Source organism: Borostomias antarcticus, assembly GCF_949987555.1.
Source record: "Borostomias antarcticus genome assembly, chromosome: 3".
Taxonomy (NCBI): Eukaryota; Metazoa; Chordata; class Actinopteri; order Stomiiformes; family Stomiidae; genus Borostomias; species Borostomias antarcticus.
Genome location: NC_140236.1, coordinates 9,668,937 through 9,689,391, shown reverse-complemented (window position 1 = coordinate 9,689,391; position 20,455 = coordinate 9,668,937). Strand labels below are relative to the sequence as shown.

Below are 20,455 nucleotides of genomic sequence, written 5' to 3'. Positions count from 1 at the left end.
ATGTTCATCTTTAAGCCATAAAAGACCCCCCCAAGTGTTGACTGGGGTGTCCAGAAAGGCACAACATAAAATATTTTATGGGACAGAAAGACATATCTGCCGTGGCAATTAGAAATTGGGTGTCACTTTATTTTATCTGCAGAATTTTCAAATGTTGTGCCTTCCTGACTGCGCATGTAGTGGTCAGGTCTCCTGTGCTCAGTACAGTCACATATTCACAAAAACTGCATCCAGGTGCTCTGTTTAGCTCACTGTGCCTCAATTTATGTGCTTTTTAATCACTCTTTATTATCATTATCAATCTTAATTATCATTCTTGTGAATGTAGTGTAGAAGTATTTAAACCTCTGTACCCAGTGTGCTTATAAAGATGCATGTTTTCTGAATCTGTACATCATCTTTCAGGCAGCCATGACAGCTTATGACTATGGTTAACAATGTTTCTTCGCTCCGCTGCACCTTCCTCCTCTCCTTCCTCTCCTCTCCCTGGCTGGGATGACTAAGCAGGAACAGGTGGCGTCGTCTCTCTCACACCTCTCTCTTCCCTCGACGTCAGTGGCGGGTCACAGATGGCGATGACAAACACTTTCCTTCTCTACCCAGCCCTCCCACACTCCTACCAGCTCCCACCCCCTCCCTCCCACTCTCTCTCTCCCCCCCGTCACTTTATCTGTCCGCCCGTCCGTCCGTCAGACGGTGGTGACCGACAGCAGGGGGTTATAGACCTTCTTCCCGTCAGGGGACCTGGTCCCGTGCGCCAGCAGCTCCTGGATGGTGATCCAGTTGTCCAGGATCCTACGGCTGCGCTTCTTCACGCTCCGGCGGTGGCAGAGCTCCAGTATGCTGGCGGGTGGCTCCTGCTGCTGCGGCGCCCCCTGCTGGCCGCCGCCACCCCCCTGCTCGCGGTCGCGCTCCCTCAGGCAGTCCAGGCGGCTCTGCATCATGAACTCGCGGCGGCGGCGGTGCTCGCGTGCCCTCAGCAGCTGCTGCTTGCGCTCCTCCTTGCTCCAGTAGCGGCCCATCTTCATCTCGCTCACCGCGTCGTCGTCCGTGGTCGTGCCGCTGCGCTCCTCGCGGATCTTCATGGCGCGCGCCTTCAGCAGGCGGTCGCGCACCGGCCGCTTGGCCACGTAGCGCGAGCCATCGCTGCGCACCTTCACCTTCCACTCCATGCGGGCCGAGGAAGCGGCGGCCGGAGGGAGGGGAGGGGGCGTGGGCAGGAGGAGGAGGGGCTCGGGGGAGGGGCCCTGGGGGATGTTCTTGCAGGTGCTGCCCAGGCTCATGGGGCTGGCATCCCCCCCGGCGTCGCGCGGCGGACCCCCCAGGCCCTCGGAGGCGGAGGGGGACCTCAGCTGCATGCAGCTCTGATAGCGCTGGGGCAGCTTGGAGCCCGACTGGCGGCGGGACAGGTAAGGGCTGTTCTCCGCGCTGCGCCCCCCCCCACCCCCCCTCTCCGCCGTCCCCCCGGCCTTCGGGCTCCGCCGGGCCCCTCCGTCCGAGCCCCTCCTGACCCCCCCGTCGCGGGACAGGGATCTGAACCTGGCCCCGCCTTGGCTGGAGGTCTTGGCTTCCGCCCCTCCTCTCCTGTGGCTGTTGGGGGAGTAGGGCTGGTTCAGGTTGGCCTGGCCTCTTTCTCCCCTGCCCCCCCTCTCCCTGTGCCGGCCGGGCGTCCGGGGCTGCTGGGGGGGCGCCGACGGCATCAGAGGGACGCCCCCCTCCACGCCGCGCTGTCCGAGTTCGCCGACCAATGGCGTGCTCCTGCAGCTCTCCCCTCCGGTGTTGTAAGCGCTGGTGCTGTCCTTGTCCGAGCGCTCCCGCTCTGGGACCTCGTTGATGTCCGACAGCTCGTGGTGGCAGGACTCCCCGCTGGCCAGAGGGGCGCTCGCCCCCCGCCCGGCACCGGGCCCCCCCCCTCCCTCCTCCTCCTCCTCCAGGGGCCAGGCCTTCAGACAGCGCTCCCTCAGCTGCTGCATCTTCTGCGCCCTCAGGATGTTGCGACACTTGAACTCCAGGTGGCGCAGCTCCTCCTCCAGCAGGGCCATCTCGTGCTGCATCAGGCTCTCGTTGCGGTTCACGTCCAGGGGGACGCCGCCGTCCCCGCCTCCTCCCGGGGCCCCTAGCAGCAGCAGGGCGTTGCCGTTCTTCTCGTAGTAGCACTTGATCTCCAGCAGCTCCCTGTACCTCTCGTACTCCTCCTCCGTCAGCCCTGGCATCATCATCATCATCATCGCCGGGTCCGCCGCGAAGCCCCTGTCCCCTCCCCCTCCCCCTCCTCTCTCCGCTGGCTCCAGCAGCCCCCCTGCTACGACCCCCGTGCTGTCCAGCCCCGGCAGGGAGTCGGCGCTGAAGTGGAAGTCGCGGGAGGCGCGCAGGAGGGGGGGCGTGTCCCCGCGGGCCGACAGGAAGCGCCGCATGCTGCCGGGCGTGTTGGTGGCGTTGGTGTTGGACGCGCTGGTCTGGTCATCGCCCAGCAGGTCGTGCTCGGACGACTCCTCATTGCGCGTGCTCTCGTCTGTGCGGCCCACGCCGCTGTCCAGCTCCTGGCTGGCGCTCAGCACTGTCTGGAGCAACCCGGGGGAGTCTCTGCTGGTCAGGGGGCGTCCGCGGGGGCCGCCCAGCACGCCGCCGCCCCCCACGACCCCCGGTCCGGCGCCCAGGACGGAGGGGCCGTTCGTCAGCCTGTGTGGGCTGGGCAGGTGGGCGGCGTTGTCCAGAGGCTCCAGGTCCAGCTCGTCTGGGTCCAGCTGGTTATCATTCTGATGTGAAGGGTGTTTTTACATGGAGTTCATAGTAGTGGTCAGTTGTAGTTGTGGATGTTGAAAGGGGGAGGCAAAAAGGAAAATGTGTTATTGAGGTGAAATGAGACAATAAGAAAATTCAATGTCATGTTCGAAAGCTAGGATTGTCTTCTGTATCCTCATAACGTTGGGTATGTGTCTGTATGTAGTGTTCCTCTGTTAAATCTCCATCACTAGATGGAGCCAGAGGGATTTGAAAGGTGAATATCCTACAGCTGGGGGCTATTTTCCTTGAATCAAGGCAAGGCTGGGTTAAAATTCAATTCTGGTCAGGGCTGATGTGTTCAAGATAAACACATGACTATAAAACTAGCCTCCTCAGGACTAGAGACTTCACACAATCACAAAACCCACCAAGCCAAAATAATTCTGATTTTGATTCACTTATTAAAGAATCAGCTGCAGGGGTAAACAATGTTCTTTTACCAACCCTCAATAATACCATAGAATTATATTTTCTAATTAATTTTCATTGGTTTCCCCCGAGTTGCTGATCAAATGTGCATGCAAATATTTCAGTTAATTCAGTAAACAATTCATCCATCTGAGCGTAGCTGATCACATCTAATTGATAAAATTCTAATTTGAATTGTCTTTTCAGGCCATGAGAGACGAGGCCATTGATTGTCTTCATCTTCATTCGTATTCTAACAGCTCTTCCTTTCTCTCTCCCCAGAGAGTGAAGTGAAGTAAGCCCCTAATCTCTTCTCGTATATTTCCCCCTAATTCTTCACTTTCCTCTCTTCTGCCTCTGGGTGTTTAGACGGAAGACTTGGTTGTATAAATATTAATCTTGTATTCCACCTCAACATTCACCTTCTACTCATCACAATTCTCCTCAGATACAAGAAGTGTGTGTGCGTGTGTCTGGGTGCGTGCGTACGTGCGTGCGTGTGTGTATGTGTGTGTCTGTGTGTGTGTGTGTGAGTGTGAGAGAGAGAGAGAGAAAGTGTATGACGCTGTCTTTGTTGTGTAGAAGACTACATTTTAATGGCCCTCTTTAATTTGCCCCTAGCTCCTAATGTGCAGATGTGATCTGCATTCTGATTTCTCTTCTCTATGTCATCTCTGCCTACAATACAAGTGTGTGTGTGTGTGTGTGTGTGTGTGTGTGTGTGTGTGTGTGTGTGTGTGTGTGCGTGCGTGCGTGTGTGTGTTTTTTTTTATTTTTATGTAAAAGCCATCCCTTCTGGTGGTTTGTAGGTAGAGTGTGTGTGTTGTGTGTCTTGCCGTTTGTAAGAGGGGTATATTATGGGATGGTTTGTAGGTAGAGTGTGTGTTGTGTGTCTAGCCGTTTGTAGGAGGGGTATATTATGGGATGTCCCGGGAGTTTAACAACGTCCTCATATCTGTCTGGCAGAGTGACCTTGAGGGAAACAAAGCGACAGAACCCTGGTACAGGGTGAATGAGCCATGACCGTGGCCCCCTCCCTGTCCCCCTCCCTGTCCCCCTCCCTGTTCCCCTCCCTGTCCCCCCGTGCTCTCCATCTCTCCCTCTCCTCTCCATCTCTCCCTCCCCTCTCCATCTCTCCCTCCCCTCTCCATCTCTCCCTCCCCTCTCCATCTCTCCCTCCCCTCTCTATCTCTCCCTCCCCTCTCTATCTCTCCCTCCCCTCTCCATCTCTCCCTCCCCTCTCCATCTCTCCCTCCCCTCTCCATCTCACCCTCCCCTCTCTATCTCTCCCTCCCCTCTCCATCTCTCCCTCCCCTCTCCATCTCTCCCTCCCCTCTCCATCTCTCCCTCCCCTCTCCATCTCTCCCTCCCCTCTCTATCTCCCCCTCCCCTCTCTATCTCCCCCTCCCCTCTCCATCTCTCCCTCCCCTCTCTATCTCTCCCTCCCCTCTCCATCTCTCCCGTTCCCTCTCCATCTCTTCCTCCCCTCTCCATCTCTCCCTCCCCTCTCCATCTCTCCCTCCCCTCTCCATCTCTCTCTCTCTCCCCTCTCCATCTCTCCCTCCCCTCTCTATCTCTCCCTCCCCTCTCCATCTCTTCCTCCCCTCTCTATCTCTCCCTCCCCTCTCCATCTCTCCCTCCCCTCTCCATCTCTCCCTCCCCTCTCCATCTCTCCCTCCCCTCTCCATCTCTCCCACCCCTCTCTATCTCTCCCTCCCCTCTCCATCTCTCCCTCCCCTCTCCATCTCTCCCTCCCCTCTCCATCTCTCCCTATCCGTTCATCTGACCGTCGGCCCTCACTCCTCCCACCTTCCCTGTCGTCTTACAAGTGAACCACAGTCCTTAGTGTTACTGTATTTTCACAAATATCTCAGACAACGATGTATTATTACAGTACATCACTGTGTAGTACTTCATCTGAATTGTGGTCTTTTTTTCTGATTACAAGAAACATATGGCGATGCTGCAGGATGTGACGGCGGCCTTCTCTCCCCGGCGGGGACGGTGCCGGGGTCAAAGCAGGCCTCACCTGGATCTCGGGCCGGGCCAGCAGCAGGGAGATGTTGGTGCTGTCCTCGCGGGTCAGAACGGCCACCGCCTCCTCCCGGTTCTGGACGTCCACCCCGTTGATCTGGCAGGAGAAGGAAGACCACAGTCTCAGCGGCGAATCCGCCTGACCCCACTTTTAAGTAAGCTTGCCATGTAATGTTGTCTGCATATTAGTTTGGTATTTAGCATCATAAGCCCTGTTATAAGGTTATTTATGATCATATACAACGGTCCACGTACAAACATACATATTGCTCATGTCACAGCTAAGTACACAATAGATCTCTTTGGGTATATACTGTATGTACAGTATATGCTCATATGATCTATCAACCATAATTCATTATGTACTTAGCTGCGACATGAGCAATGAGCACTTGTATCTCAAAAGTGCACAGTCTGTCGAAATTAGTAAATGGGCCATTGTATATCATCGCAAATAACCTTATAACAGGGCTTATGATGCTAAATACCAAAACTACTTCTTTAACTTATGTTTCATGGATGTCGTCGTAGAGAGAGGTAGTCTGTTGACGCAGCCGAGACGTATGGGAAGGTCGTACCTGAAGGATTCTGTCCCCCTCGCGGATGCGGCCGTCCATGGCGGCTATGCTGTTTGGGTTCACCTGGAAACGGAGGGGATGGGGTGAGAGGCTGGTGTGACCGAGCGTGTTGAAGATCACAACATGAAGGGATGCTGGTGGTACGGTCCTTCCTCACCTCTCCTACATATATGCCCAGATCCTCCTCATCGTCGGTCCGATAGCACACGGTCAGGCCCAGCTTATCCTGCTGGCGAGACTTGTACAGCTCCACCTCCTGCAGTACACAGAGGAGTAAACACGCCCAGGCACGCACACACACACACACACACACACATACACACACACACACACAGAGTTAGGGTTTGAGTGATGCTAGGACTGATAAGATGGTAGATTATGTCTGTGATGGAAGAATCGGAAAGGAGAATGGAGCATCACCTCATACTCAAGATCATCCTGTCTGTCCACCTCATGTTGAGTGATGTCAAAGTAGTCGTTCGGGTCGTAATATTCAGGCTCTATGAGGCTGAGAGAGAAGACATTTCAGTAAAAGAGTCAGACCTACAGTCAAAACTCTCTCCCTCTCCAACACTATGACTGGATTAGGTGGGAAACATCATAGACACTCATGGTAAGAGGGTGACATGTTGCACTTGCACTCAAGGAGTAGTTTGGTATTTAACATCATAGCCCCTGTTATAAGGTTGTTTATGATCATATACAATGGTCCACTATAGAGCCCCATTGTGTACTTAGCTGTGATATGAGCAATGAGCGCCAAACTACTCCTTTAAAGGACTCTTATACTTTGTGGCGTTTTTTTTTTTTTTTGCCAGAACATCAACGGATACCAGTAACCACTTTGTGAATTTCCTGTCTTTGAAAACAAGAGTTTATGGTGTTTTTTGAGGGATTTTGTTTATGCACCTCTGGATCTATTGAATGTGTTAGCAGTGACGGGCTATATCTCAAGAGTGTACCGTTTGACAAAACGTATCGACCACTGTATATGATCATAAATAACCTTATAACATGGCTTATAATGCTAAACTCCGAACCTGTCCTTTAAGCTCTGTCTCTCTCATACACACACACAGAACCGTAAACACACACACAACCACACACACACACATCCACACACATACACTCCGCTCCACTCACAGCTCGTGGAGCAGGTAGGGCTCCAGCGCGGGCGGTAGCGGAGGGGAGGGTGGCGGATGAGGCGGGGGCGGGGCCCCACAGGGGTGGCTCCTGCCCAGGGTCAACATGTGCTGGAAGCTGATGTCCGTCTGGGTGCAGCTGTCCACGCAGTCGTTCGTCCCCGCGGCCAGCGCCCCCATCGCCCCCGCCGCCAACCCCGCCCTCCGCCGGGCGCCGCGCCTCAGGACGTGAGACAGCAGGGGGTCCCGGACATCCAGCGCCGTCTCCCCAGAGAGGCGGGACAGCTCCTTCCCATTGACCTGTGGGGAGGGACATAGACCATCACAGATTAGAGAGGAGAGAAGGGGATAGGCTGGAGGACGAGAGAGAGAGAGAGAGAGAGAGAGAGAGAGAGAGAGAGTACAGGGGGAGATTACAGAGGAGAGAAGGGGACAGGCTGGAGGACGAGAGAGAGAGAGAGAGAGAGAGAGAGAGAGAGAGAGTACAGGGGGAGATTACAGAGGAGAGAAGGGGACAGGCTGGAGGACGAGAGAGAGAGAGGGAGAGAGAGAGAGAGAGAGAGAGAGAGAGAGAGAGAGGGAGAGAGAGAGAGAGAAAGAGAGAGAGAGGGGAGAGAGAGAGAGAAAGAGAGGGAGAGAGAGGGAGAGAGGGAGGAGGGGAGTACAGGGGGAGATTAAAGAGGAGAGAAGGGGACAGGCTGGAGGATGAGAGAGAGAGAGAGAGAGAGAGAGAGAGAGGGAGAGAGAGAGGGAGAGAGGGAGAGAGAGAGAGAGAGGGAGAGAGAGAAGGAGAGAGAGAGGGAGGGAGGAGGGGAGTACAGGAGGAGGTGTACTAAGACAAGACACCAAGGTGGAACAGAGAGGTGAAACGTGTTGGAGTGGAAAGGTAGAGAATCAATAACAGAGAAGCCTATTACTTTGCACACGGCTAGATGCTACTGTAGGTCAGGTTTATACGTGAGCTGACAGCGGAGAGTAACCGACATGCAGGATTGACCCACACATTGGCAATGTGTCAGGATGACCTAAAACACCACACTGAAAGACTGACAAAAGTGAGAAAAACAAAAGCACTTTCACACACGAACAGACCTAAAACAGAGATAGATCTAGGGTAGGCAGCTCAGCCAGTAGGTCGACAGACTTAAACAGGAGTTAGAGAGATACAACTCCACAGAGGGTTGAGTACCACATGTACCGTACATACACATAGCAGGTATTGTGACATTCACAGGAGCTAAGAAAGGTTCAAACAAGGTTCAGACATCACACAGAGCAGGGGGAGAATAAACGTGTATACTGTAACCTTCAATCGACCGTCTGCGTCAAAAGAACACAGCAGGTTACTGATCTGACCCTTCTGTGGAGAGATGGAGAGAGAAGCAGGAAAAGTAGAGTTATTGGGAAACAAGCACAAATTGGCAATAGCTGTGACCACGTACGAGCTATAGAGTAGGCTACAAGCATTTTCAATCTGGCTGAATCTTCTCATCTCTTGTCTAATTAGTGGATTAGTAAGAGCTGTGGTGTCACAATGCTTTTGTGGACAACAGCAGCATTGCACTTTTGTGGACATTTTTGTGGACCGACAGAATGACAGAGCGGGCTATAGAGCTGCTGGTCACAGTTAACAAGAAACTGAACATTGAAATGTGTTGAAATGCAGAAACAGTGAAACCCACCGGTGAGAAAACTTGTATTATTGTCAGTTGAGACAGTTGGGAAATAGATATGGTCGGTTATTCTCGTATCTCTCCGAACTGTCTGTCTGCAGGTGCATGGCCATGCTGTGGCCTACATGACCCTCGCAGTCTGGATAAACAGAACCCACGTACACACCTCCGCAGGCTAGAAACCCTCTACAGAACATGAGGACACAGTCTCACAGGTGGCCATTTTCAATTTCTCCTCATAGCTTAATGTAAAACCAGTCTCTTCGATATCTCGCCCTCTCTCTCCCTCCCCATACATGGGGTTGTTTCCTTATGAACACTGAGTTACAAAAGACATTCCCCGGTTCAGACATCCAAAGCCGTCAGAATGGATGAAATATGAGTCTGTCAGTGTGCAGTCTTACTGATGTGCCTGCCTGCACACACACACATGTATTATGTGTGTGTATGTGTGTGTGCACATGTTTACTTGTGTGCGTGTATGTGTGTGTGCGTGCATGTGTGTGTGTGCGTGCGTGTGTGTGTGTGCGTGCGTGTGTGTGTGCTTACATGTGTTTTATGGAGTTCTGTCGCCGGCCTTGAGGTGCTCTGAGTGACAGCAGGCAGACACACAGGCAGACAGCCATTGTGTAAGCGCAGTCATGGTGCACACACACTGACCTTGGCTGTCTGAGGGGTTCCACATCTTCACTCCCACCCCTCTCCCCCCATCCCTGGATTCTTCTCTTTCTTTCCTTGTCCCCTCCAAATAATTGCATGTTAAATCGATGTTCTCCTGTGCAGCCAACCACAACAACTTTCTTGCCACATTTGGCTTCCTTTCTTTTCCATTTTGGTTTTCTCATGCCTGCTTCTCCCTCCCTAGCTCCTTCTCTCCCTCCCTCCCTCCCTCCCTAGCTCCTTCTCTCTCTCCCTCCCTCCCTCCCTTCCCCTCCTCTCCCTGGTTTCCTTGCTCACATCATCCCCACTCCCTACCTATTCTATCTCATTCTTTCTCCCTCTTTTGTCGTTCTCTGTTTCTCTTTCTCCTCAGGGCCACACACTCTTTTTTGTTCTTGCGCTCCGTTCGTTCCTCTCTGTGCTGTGTCAGCGTTCCTCTGTGCCCAGCCCCTCCCCAGAGATGACAGAACAGAACACGCTCCTCTCCTCTCCTGTTTGTCCTTCCTCATACTAACCACCCTCCATAAATCTCTCTCTGTCCGTCTCCTTAATGAGTTCTCTCACTTGAAGACAAATAAGAAGCCAGGCTTTTTGCTCGGCTTTTCGTCCACAGCAACACGCAGAGGAATTCACTAAAAGACGTCCTGCTCTTTTCATTTGTCACTGATTTCCGTCTTAAATCTGGTCACGCTTCCGGAGGACTCATTTTCTGCTTAATTTTCCATTTCTCCCTCTTTCTTTCTTTCTTTCTTTCTTTCTTTCTTTCTTTCTCTCTATCACTCCCTTGTTTCTCTCGACATGGGTGTTGCCCATTGTCCCCGCTGCTTCCTGCAGCACGGTGAGCTGTTTAGTTCTCCCGACTCCCAGCGGAGAGAGCTGGTCAGTACTGGGAGAGAGAGCTGGTCAGTACTGGGAGAGAGAGCTGGTCAGTACTGGGAGAGAGAGCTGGTCAGTACTGGGAGAGAGAGCTGGTCAGTACTGGGAGAGAGAGCTGGTCAGTACTGGGAGAGAGAGCTGGTCAGTACTGGGAGATGAGGCAGTGACTGACAGGCCTGTGAATAGCTACTCCGCCACTCATTCATTATCTATGAGCGCTGCTGAGATGGGCTGCTAGGAGGGAGCTTTCATGGCCGCGGCGCATTAGAGAGGCGGTCCATCCTGACGGGATGCGGAACACGTCTCACCTCGGCCCGGTCAGAGCACCTGCGGACCAGGAGGTCGGCGGCGGCAGCAACGACCTCTGACCCCTTCCGCGTGTCCGTACGCACCCATAGGGTGTGCTGTGTGTGTGTATAGCGCAGGAGTGAATACGTATTAGCACTGGTGTCCCTATCATACCTAGCCTGCTATATTCTGCGTTACACAGCAGGGGGGTGCAGGAGGGGTGCAGGGGAGGTGGAGATGAAAGAGAAGAGTTCAAAGGGGCGAACGAGAAAACACTGGGGAGACGCGGATGAAGAGATCAGAGGGAAGGGTGGTAGAGGATGAAGGGAGGTGATGAAAGAGTAATGAAACAGTAGGACGGAGAGAGAGAAAGAGGGAGCCTTCGAGGAATGGTGTATTATTATTTACTGTGTGTACAGTACACAGTCAAATAATAAGTAGTCTCGCATAGCCAGACCTATCTCCACACTTCGTTCACGCTGTGCCAGCGCCGGAGACAGGTCTGGCTGGACATATTACCATTCTGCAATAGGGGGGGGGGGGAAACACAGTATTTCTTTAAACCAATCACAGTCGTCTTGGGCGGAGCCAGCCCCGGACGCAGCGACGGTGCTCTTACAAAATAGTCTGGATCGAATCTGATTGGTGCCGAGAGAATCTCTCGGCCCGAATCAGATTAATTTGCGTCGCCAGTCTCGCCACTGATTGGGCAGTGACAACAAATGACAAGGTTTATTGCCAAAACCTACATCTGTTGAGTCAGACTAAATAATAAGTGATCTCAGTATATCCACAAGGTGTTTGATAGGGGTGTTCCACAGTTCAACGCTTGCCAACTACAAACATTGGAAACCCATGGGACAGGTGGTACTGTACATACAGTTTATAATGATCTTAAGTGCATATTAGGTGCAGATTGATCTCATATCTACCGGAAAATGCATCCGCACTCACTGGTTACACAGGGGTGCATCTACAATTCAAAGAACCATGAGCTATGTTACGGTGTAGCGCATTTCTGATCACAAATCCCTTCCTCATACAGTACTACAGTGAAAGATTAACTATACGCACATCGACAGTGGGTGCTGGTGCTTTTTTTACGATAGAGCCCGCACACCGAGCTAATAGACTTCTTTATTTGTGAAATTCTGATCCATGATATCCATCAGCTCAATTCTCATTCAACACAGTGCTATAACATCATGCATAACAATGGAATCAGAAAACTTCTTTCATTTATTCAATTATTTTATTATTTTAGCAGAAGCTCCGCAGTGACCCATACTGCCCTCCTCATATTGAATTCTGCTTGTTTGGTAATTGATTTTTCTCATCTCCCCATGCTTTGAAGGGTGCAGCAGTGACCTCTTCAGAAAATCAATGAATCCAGAGACACGCTGCTGACCCTGGGGGTTTGATATCGCTGGGGAACGTTCTTCCTGGCCAGCGGGGAGCGCTGGATATCAGAAATGGACAAAGATGAGCTGCTATTGACTTAAGAACTAGTCTGACATTCAGGGACACTGGGTAAATGGAGTGAACAAGTCTCCATGGGAATAGTCTGACTCACCGGATGTAGGTTTTGGGGATAAGCCTTGTCATTAGTTTATTACTGCCCAATCAGTGGTGACGGGAGATTCTTCCGGCCCAATCAGATTCAGATTCCTTTCTCTTTCTTTCTCTCTCTCTCTTTCTCTCTTTCACTCTCTTTCTCTCTCTTGCTCTCAAGATTCAAGATTCCTTTATTTGTCACATGTAATATATGGTGTACAGTCACAGTGAAATGTTGCTGCCAACTCCAAGATTATGCTCTATACAGATAAACTCCACTCTACTCAATTTACAAATAACAAATTTACAAGTTACAAATTTACAAATTACTCAATAAGTACCATTACTCACTATACAGTCAAAAGATAAAGGTAAAATAAGATAGATACCGATCTGGATGTCATTCAGGAGTCATTCAGGAAAGAAGCTCTTCCATGCTCTCTTCCCTCTCTCTCTACCTTTGGGAGTGACTAGACAGACTATAAGAACCTTTTCTCTCTCTCTTTCCCTCTCTCTGTCTTTCTCTCTCTCTCTCTCCATCAGCCGCCTTCCTGCCTGACCTCCCCATCACAAGCCTGACAAGCCTGAAGGAGAAGCAACACACACACACAAACACTCACGACACACAACCTGCGCGCACACACACACCTTCACATAAAAAAGTACATACAATGAAAAACAGCTGGATGACGAGTTGCTATAATAAGTCTATCTTTAGCAATACACAAATCTAATGACTGTCTAATGACAGTTTTTCTTCTTTAATTTAACCATTGAGGTAAGATTCCCAGAACAAGAGATAAAACATCTACAGTAGTGATGAATGTCGCTGAGAAACTATATTTCAGCCCAGACTGTAAGCTTCACTCACTTTGTCATTTATCTAGAAATGTTTTACACCTAATATATCACTGATATGGCCTGGTAATTCAGAACAAGTGAATGAAGCAGATTTAATCTGTGGGGTGACTGTGGGGACATATGAGTCAATGTGTAGAGAGGAGAGGAGGAGGACAGATAAGATTAAATGAAAGATTGGAGGAGAAGACATAATAAAGGATGGTTATTGAGTAAGATACAATGTGTGTTTGTGTGTGTGTGTGTGTGTGTGTGTGTGTGTTTGTCGCTCCAGTACATGCAGTATTTTGTCAGCGGGCTGTTGATATGTATGAGTGCTCGCCTGTGTGCACAGTATGCATGTCAGTATTCGTCTTTCTGTCAGTGTGGACAAAAACACATTAGGCTTGTTTAATGACTTCAGTTGTCTTGGCAACCATCTCCCATTGAAACCCATTCTAAAGGGAGAAGGAGAGAGAGGGGAGTCGGGTCTGAGGGGATAGGGCTTAAGGGAGACGGGTTTGGCAGGTGTAACACAAAATGATTACTGTGGAAAAACAATGTTCAGATTAGTCTGTTTATGCACTGCTTCCATAAATATAACTTAAACCAAGACACATAAGCACATTAGTTGACATACCGTGTACCTCTTTCACCTGAGGAAGGAGCTGGCAGAAAGGGATGGGGTTGATGAATATGATTTTGTACTACCATGCACACAAGTGTAGCAGCATGTGTTAAGAATAGGATCCTCTGGAGAGAGAACATCTGTGTTCAGGACCAGACAGACAGAATGAGCTGTTATGGAGTCTAGATAGATCCAGGCAGGTTTTAATGCTGTTTTCTCTTATAATGGGTGACACGGTTACCGGACTAAATCTAAATTGGGTTGGTAATTGTGAATGTTTGGGAACAGCACAGAACAAAGGAGAAACATGCAGTGTTGAACAAACCCATGAAATGTAATTGTTTCTTTGGCATGGTGTTTGCACCAATTAATAATCTGCTTAGTCACAATTGCTGCTTTTAAATTACTGTTAAGTCATCCGTTGTAATTAAATGGCCGTTTATTTTTATTTTTTTTACCTTGTATCTACATATTACATTGTAGCTACTTTCTGGAAGGGTGGCTTCAATGCAGGTAAATACTGTCTTCTTTCTTTTATGTGTATGTAGATTTTGTTTCGCGGGGCGAAGTGTTTGTTGTCTTCCTGATATTGTGACACGCAAAACGTGTCACTTCCGTTTCCACCACAAGATTTTCTGCAAGTGTACTTGCCAGTACACCGAAATTCTAAAATAATAAATTCACAGGTTCTCATGTAGTCTCATGTCACGAAAATTATTTTTGGGGTCTTGCTAAGGCCAATTCATAAACTAATAGCAAGTAAAGGTGAATATTGAACTATAAAAAAGTTATCATATCGTAAAAAAGTATATGATTTTGCAGCCTCTAAACACATGTAATATGTGTCTTGTTTACAATTACCTTAAACCAAACCAGAAAATGTAATTCTTTTTAGTTATAAGTTCAATAAACTGAAGCGGTGTTGTTACCATGGAAATGTGTACAATGTCGAAGGTTGGCCGCAGGCTACTGAGTGACTGACGTTTTTCATTAATTCTTGATCTAAGAATGTTAACAAGGATTCTAGATCATGTTAGCTGCTTATCCTATGCAGTTCTGGCAACTCACGTAATCGCTTAACATTAAGTATGTGAATGTACCTGCATCACAAATTCATATTATTACAATGAGTAATGCTTTATCAATGTGATCCACTGCTTCCTCGCCGACGCCTTCTCGGGGAATGGGTGAAACCGGTGGTGGTTATCCGAGCTGTGATTGCAGTCAGGAACGAAGCATGGCACCATGTTTCTGATGCATGAACGCATTAGCTAGCAAACGTTACACGCAATATAAACACAACATACACACACAACACAAAATAAAACATTAATATTAAAGATATAATATGTTGTATGTGGATTATTTCCCCCATCTAGTGTTTAAAGATAAGAACTGCAACAACACAACGTATTGGTTGCCAAAATGCCAGAGAATGCACTGTTTCAGTCATACTGTGATAAGATCTTCACTCCGAGAGGAAGATAACGTTACACTAATCAGTAATCGCAATCAAGTATTTCAGAGTGCCATGTAATAAGTTACGTTAGATGCTGTAGTGTGGAGATAACGTTAGGTCTGGCTATGCAGATTCCAAGAAAGATAACGATAGCTAGTTAGCTAGCTTACCGGTCTAGTAGAAAAGTAGCCATGTCACCATGTGACTTTATCCCATGAAACTCCATAAACTCCATCCAACGAGCAGGCTGGCCCAATATTCATCCGACTTTTGCTCCTTCTTTGGTCACTGAGCTTTTGAGATTCGTATTGCACGGTTCGGCGGGGCTCAGGCGGAGAAGCAGGACAACGAAACTTGGCCATTTTACCCAACATTTAGCTGAAAAGAGTGAGCGGAAGTGGACGGAAAAGCTGCCGTTTTATAGTCGCACACACACTTGATGCTAACCAACATCTATAATGCTGCTAATTCATGGAAGTATAATGTTAGCTTGCTACTGCTAATCTCACAGTGGTGAAGCTAGAATAGTACCTGACAACCCAGCGCGCAGTACCAACGCTGTAATACTATTGGCTGGTATGATATCAACAGAGTGTCATTGTCGGGCCGTCCAAATTTCATAATGTAATAATTTCAGACAAAATATCATTCTTTATGGAAAAGCAGTACTTTTACTCTGCAGCCTTCGCAAAGCCCTATGGATTTTTTATTTTGGATTTTTATTTTATTTTAATCCACATATAACCTTTAACAATATTAACAGTTAACAATGACAAAGGTAACATTTATGAAAAAGCAAGTTGGGAATTCTGAAGCAAGTTTGAAGCGAGAGACAAGTATTATTCACAAGTATTATTCATTCCTGGGATTTGTTGACGCATTTCGACGGGGCAAATCCCCAGAAGTGCAGACTTCTTGAACATACTTTGTTTACATGGAGCAACTATAGTCAAGGAAAACCATGTTTTTCGTTATTGTTTTGTGGGTGTCTAGTTGTTGAGCCTAATGTTCTAGGGTGGAATTCTCCTTCAAACAGTCAGTGTTCTGTCTCCTGCTACAGTGCTGATACACAACCACTCCCACTTTGAGAGCATTGAATCGAGACGAACTCCACCACCTACACCACCACAATAGATTTGAACTTAATCCACCTCAGAACGAACACACACACATACACACACACACACACACACACACACACACACACACACGTACACACACACACACACACACACTCTATGTTCCCTGCTATCCAACCAGAATCCTCACTGCTCCGTTTCCCGCTGAGGCCCTGTTTGTCAACTCTGTCAGTCTGGGATTTCAGGTCTCAGGAGGCACTTGCCAGGAGGCATTGTGGGATAGTGCTGGACCTCCCATGGGAAGTCTCACCTTTATGTACAGTTGACTTCACAGTGTTCTAACGGACCCCTGATCAGTGGGCTGATTTGATTTCTAGTTTTAATAGTCTGACCTGCTTATGGTCCGTGCCTTTGTGTCTGACCCTTGTTGCATATTGGTTCACTGAATACTGAATACATAGTGTCTCAGACTCTCTCTCTCTCTTTCTCTCTCTCTCTTTCTCTCTCTCTCTCTCTCTCTCTCTTTCTCTCTCTCTCTCTCTCGGCCTCAGGGATCTGTGTAGTTACTCAAGCCTTCATATTCATCCGGGCTCTTTGAAGCATTCAAAATCTATTACTCCTGTCATCTCAGGACAAACAGCAGAAAAATAGCCTTTAGCTCTCACCATCTCCCCTTCCCTCCCTCCCCCTCTCTTTATCCTGTACTGTCCTTCCCTTCCTAGACTCTACAGTACAGTACTATACAGTCAAAGAAAACAGATTTATCATATTAATAGAGCAGATTTTGGAAGACAAAACGTGTAGTTTTACATTTAAGAAAGTCAGTGTCGCTAAAATTGAACTAATGTAATGACTTGTAAGAATAAACCACCTGGGGTTGACGATCTTAAAGGCAGGCTCCTCAAGCCGAGCAATTGCTTCAGTAAACCGTTTTTTGAATCCAATAGTCGACCTCTAAGTCTACTACCATTTCTGAGTAAGATAATGGAGTGAATTGTGTATGAACAGATTAAGTCTTACTTTACCAATAATATTCTAATGACATGCATTAGAGCATGCATATAGAATAAGATATTCCACTGCCACTGCCTTAACTCAAATGGTTGATGACTGGTTTCAGGAAATAGAACAAAGAAATAATATAGGCGCTGTTTTGCTTGATTTCTCTGCTGATTTTCGTACCCTTGATCATGAGTTAATGTTAGAAAAAATTAAATATTATGTTTTTTCTCAGTCTGCTTTGTTTTGGATTAATATCTATTTAAGAAATAGGAAGCAAGTGGTGTACTTCAATGGAAGTTATTCAGATGCTTTACGAGTAAAACATGGAGTACCTTAAGGAAGTTGTCTAGGGCCACTCCTATATTCCATTTTTACTAATGATCTTCCTTTAGTATTAAATAAAGCTCACATTTCAATGTATGCTGATGATTCCACAATATACTTAGCTGAAGCAACTATTAGTAATTTAAATATGAATCTAGCTCAAGAGATGAAGTTGGTGGTAGAGTGGATCAACAGTAATAAACTTATTTTAAATGTGTCAAAAACAAACAGCATTGTTATTGGAAAAAGTTACTCTTTAAGTTCAAAACCTAAGCTTAATCTTAATATAAATAATACGTTAATAAATCAGGTGGAAGAAGTCAAACTGTTGGGAGTTATCATAGATAACAAATTATCATAGGACAAACACATAGAGAAAGTGGTAACCAAAATAGGAAACGCTTTGTCTGTAATCAAAAGATGTGCAAAATATTTAATACAACAACTTGTCAAACAAGTAGTTCAAGCTTTGGTTTTATCTCATATGGATTATTGCTCAGTAGTTTGGTCCAATACCTCATTAGGTAACATAAACAAGCTGCAACTAATCCAAAATAAAGCAACATGAGTCACTCTTTTCTGTGGGTGGAGAACAAATGTGACTAAAATGCATGATTGTTTATCTTGGTTGGAAGTAAAAAATAAAAAAAAATTACTGTACTTACTAATGGTCTTCATTAAGAATGTAATTTGAACTAAGACTCCATTTATTTTTTATAGAAAATTACTTTTTAGTGTAGATGTACACAATTATTCAACAAGTCACGCTGCTGGAGGTTATTTTACCAAAATCCAAGACCATAGCAAGTTAACGTACAGTAATGTACAGAGCAATGCTACAATGGAATTCACTCCCAAATTATATTATACAGCAATACAGTCTTAAAAAACAGCTAAAAGATTACTACCTCAAAATAAATTTTGGTAAAAATGTAAATAAATCTATGATAGTGATAGCTTGTCTATTGTTATAATCTAGTTGTAGTGTTTTTGTTTAGTGTGTTTTGTGTCACCTGTGCTACATGTTATTTTTATGTATATATATTTATTTTTATGTTTTGTATGTCAAGTGGATTTATGTCTGTGTATTGTGATGAGAAATATGATTGTAGTATGTGTAGTGTGACTTTGTTGTGTCTATGTATTGTTTGTACTGTGATGTGGAGTTTGATTGGATTTAGTGTATTGTCACAAGGTTATGGAAATATTGTAGACCCCAGGAAGAAAAGCTGCTGCTATGCAAAAGCTAATGGGCATCTAAAATAAACAAACAAACAAACAAACAAACTCATTACTGGACCCCTGGTCGTGCTCAACTCTCTCTCTCTCTCTCTCTCTCTCTCTCAAATTCAAATTCAAATTCAAATTCAAATTCAAATTCAAATTCAAATTCAAATAAGCTTTATTGGCACGATAGGTGAAAAGAACCCACCTTCTTCCCAGCCTTCTGAATCTGTGGCTGTTGGAGGCGGACACTGAACGCACTGAATTAACACTGGACCCTGACCGTTGGTCTTTCAGTAAACACACACTTTCACTAAATCAAATCAAATCAAACTTTATTTGTATAACCAAAATTTGTATAACTAAAACCACCGGGCTAAATACCCTCCCTGAGCACTGCACAGCCAGGGGTGTGTTTCACACGGACTGGACAGTCTGTCCTCTCTGCTGCTGCTGGGGCTGTAACCGTGGCAACCTTAGAGCACATCTGACTAAAACACTTTAGCCATGCTAAAACCACCAACCCCCTCCCCCGCCTCCCTCTGCTCAGGCCTCCCTCCATCCCATAGGAAATGATGCCCCCCCCCCCCCCCTCTCAGAATCTCTCTCATGCATCATTTATTCTTGCACGCCCCCTTTGATCCAAACTACAATTATCACCTTGAAGTATGCTCATTATCATCAGTAAGATCATTTCATGATTACTTAAAAGGGTTACACATACGAGTTACACATCCTAATGATTTCTACATGCTTTGCATGCCCAATGATTGTACTCGGATTGTAATTATGGACAGCGAATTTCATACTAGAATTTTTTTTTTTTTTTAAAGGGAGGCCCACCCTGCACTAGGCAAAGTGTGTTACATAGCGTGCTAGAGTACAGAAATTGTAATGGTAATAGTATACGGTCTGTATAAGAGTTATGTTTGATTTGAAGGAGAATATGATGAACAATGTTTTAATTCCGTTATTTCCTCTATAGTCTGTCATCATTATCATTCTAACGACTTAAGTCACGGTCATTGACTGTATAATTCGATAATGGCTTGTTGGATGTGGGATGAGAGGATGAAGTGTCGCCCGGCTGTGATGGATGGGGGGGGCGAGGCGAGGTGATGATGCCATCATGTTAATGGCAACAGTCCACGTCGTCGGGTGCTGATACTAGAACCGGTGCAGATAACAGAACAGAACCACTCACCTGGAACATGACCCGGTACTGCTCCTCGGGCTTCTGCACCACACACATGTTGCACCCCATGGCGCCGACCCTGGTCCAATCTCTCTTACCAGTGAGCACTCAACACTACTGCAGTGGGAAGCCACACCCAGACCCGCTATAGGCTGCGGTGTCACTTGGCACACTTGTCACTTTAGTAGCCCACAACTGTAAACTAACTTCCAACGTGAGGGTCACAAGGTCACAAAGTTTCTGAGTCCGCCCAAGAATCTGTTCTACTCCTGTCTGTCTTCAGTCAGACTTCATGTCTCACAGTCCGAATGTAATCCTGTACAAACCGTTCTCTGAAACCATGTCCGTCTGTCTCTGCCTCCATGGCAGAATGAGAGAGCGTTTGTTCAGCTCGTATTCGGGGAGCAGCTTCAGCCTAAGGCCATGTTTCAGGCAACTCTGCGTGACTGTCGAGTCGCGGGTAGGCAAAGAGAGCTTTCTGAGAATGAATGCGGTTGAATGGAGGGTGAGTTGGGAGAAAAGGCGGCCTGCTGACTTGTGTCGTGACTTTACTAGTGGAGATAGTTCTCCGTAAAACAACTGAATAGCCTTTTAATGACTTGCCAGTGTTCGCTGTACACTTGCCCTACCTTGACACTTGATCAGAGAGGGAGGCTGTCCTCTTTTCTTATTCTGCGTTGAGCCGTCTCAACTGTACCGAGAGATGAGCT

At 47.3% G+C, this 20,455-nt stretch overlaps 1 protein-coding gene across 1 annotated transcript; it reads right to left on the bottom strand.

Annotated features, from left to right (window-relative positions):
• Positions 1-689: 689 nt before the first annotated feature.
• Positions 690-19,814, bottom strand: LOC311307518 (PDZ domain-containing protein 4-like; the record flags this gene model as incomplete). Its single annotated transcript, XM_084436333.1, has 8 exons — positions 690-2,756; positions 5,222-5,323; positions 5,805-5,867; positions 5,962-6,060; positions 6,225-6,312; positions 6,948-7,246; positions 8,253-8,306; positions 19,755-19,814. 8 exons carry the CDS (start codon positions 19,812-19,814, stop codon positions 690-692), a joined length of 2,832 nt encoding a protein of 943 aa, XP_084292459.1.
• Between the last annotated feature and the right edge of the window lie 641 nt (positions 19,815-20,455).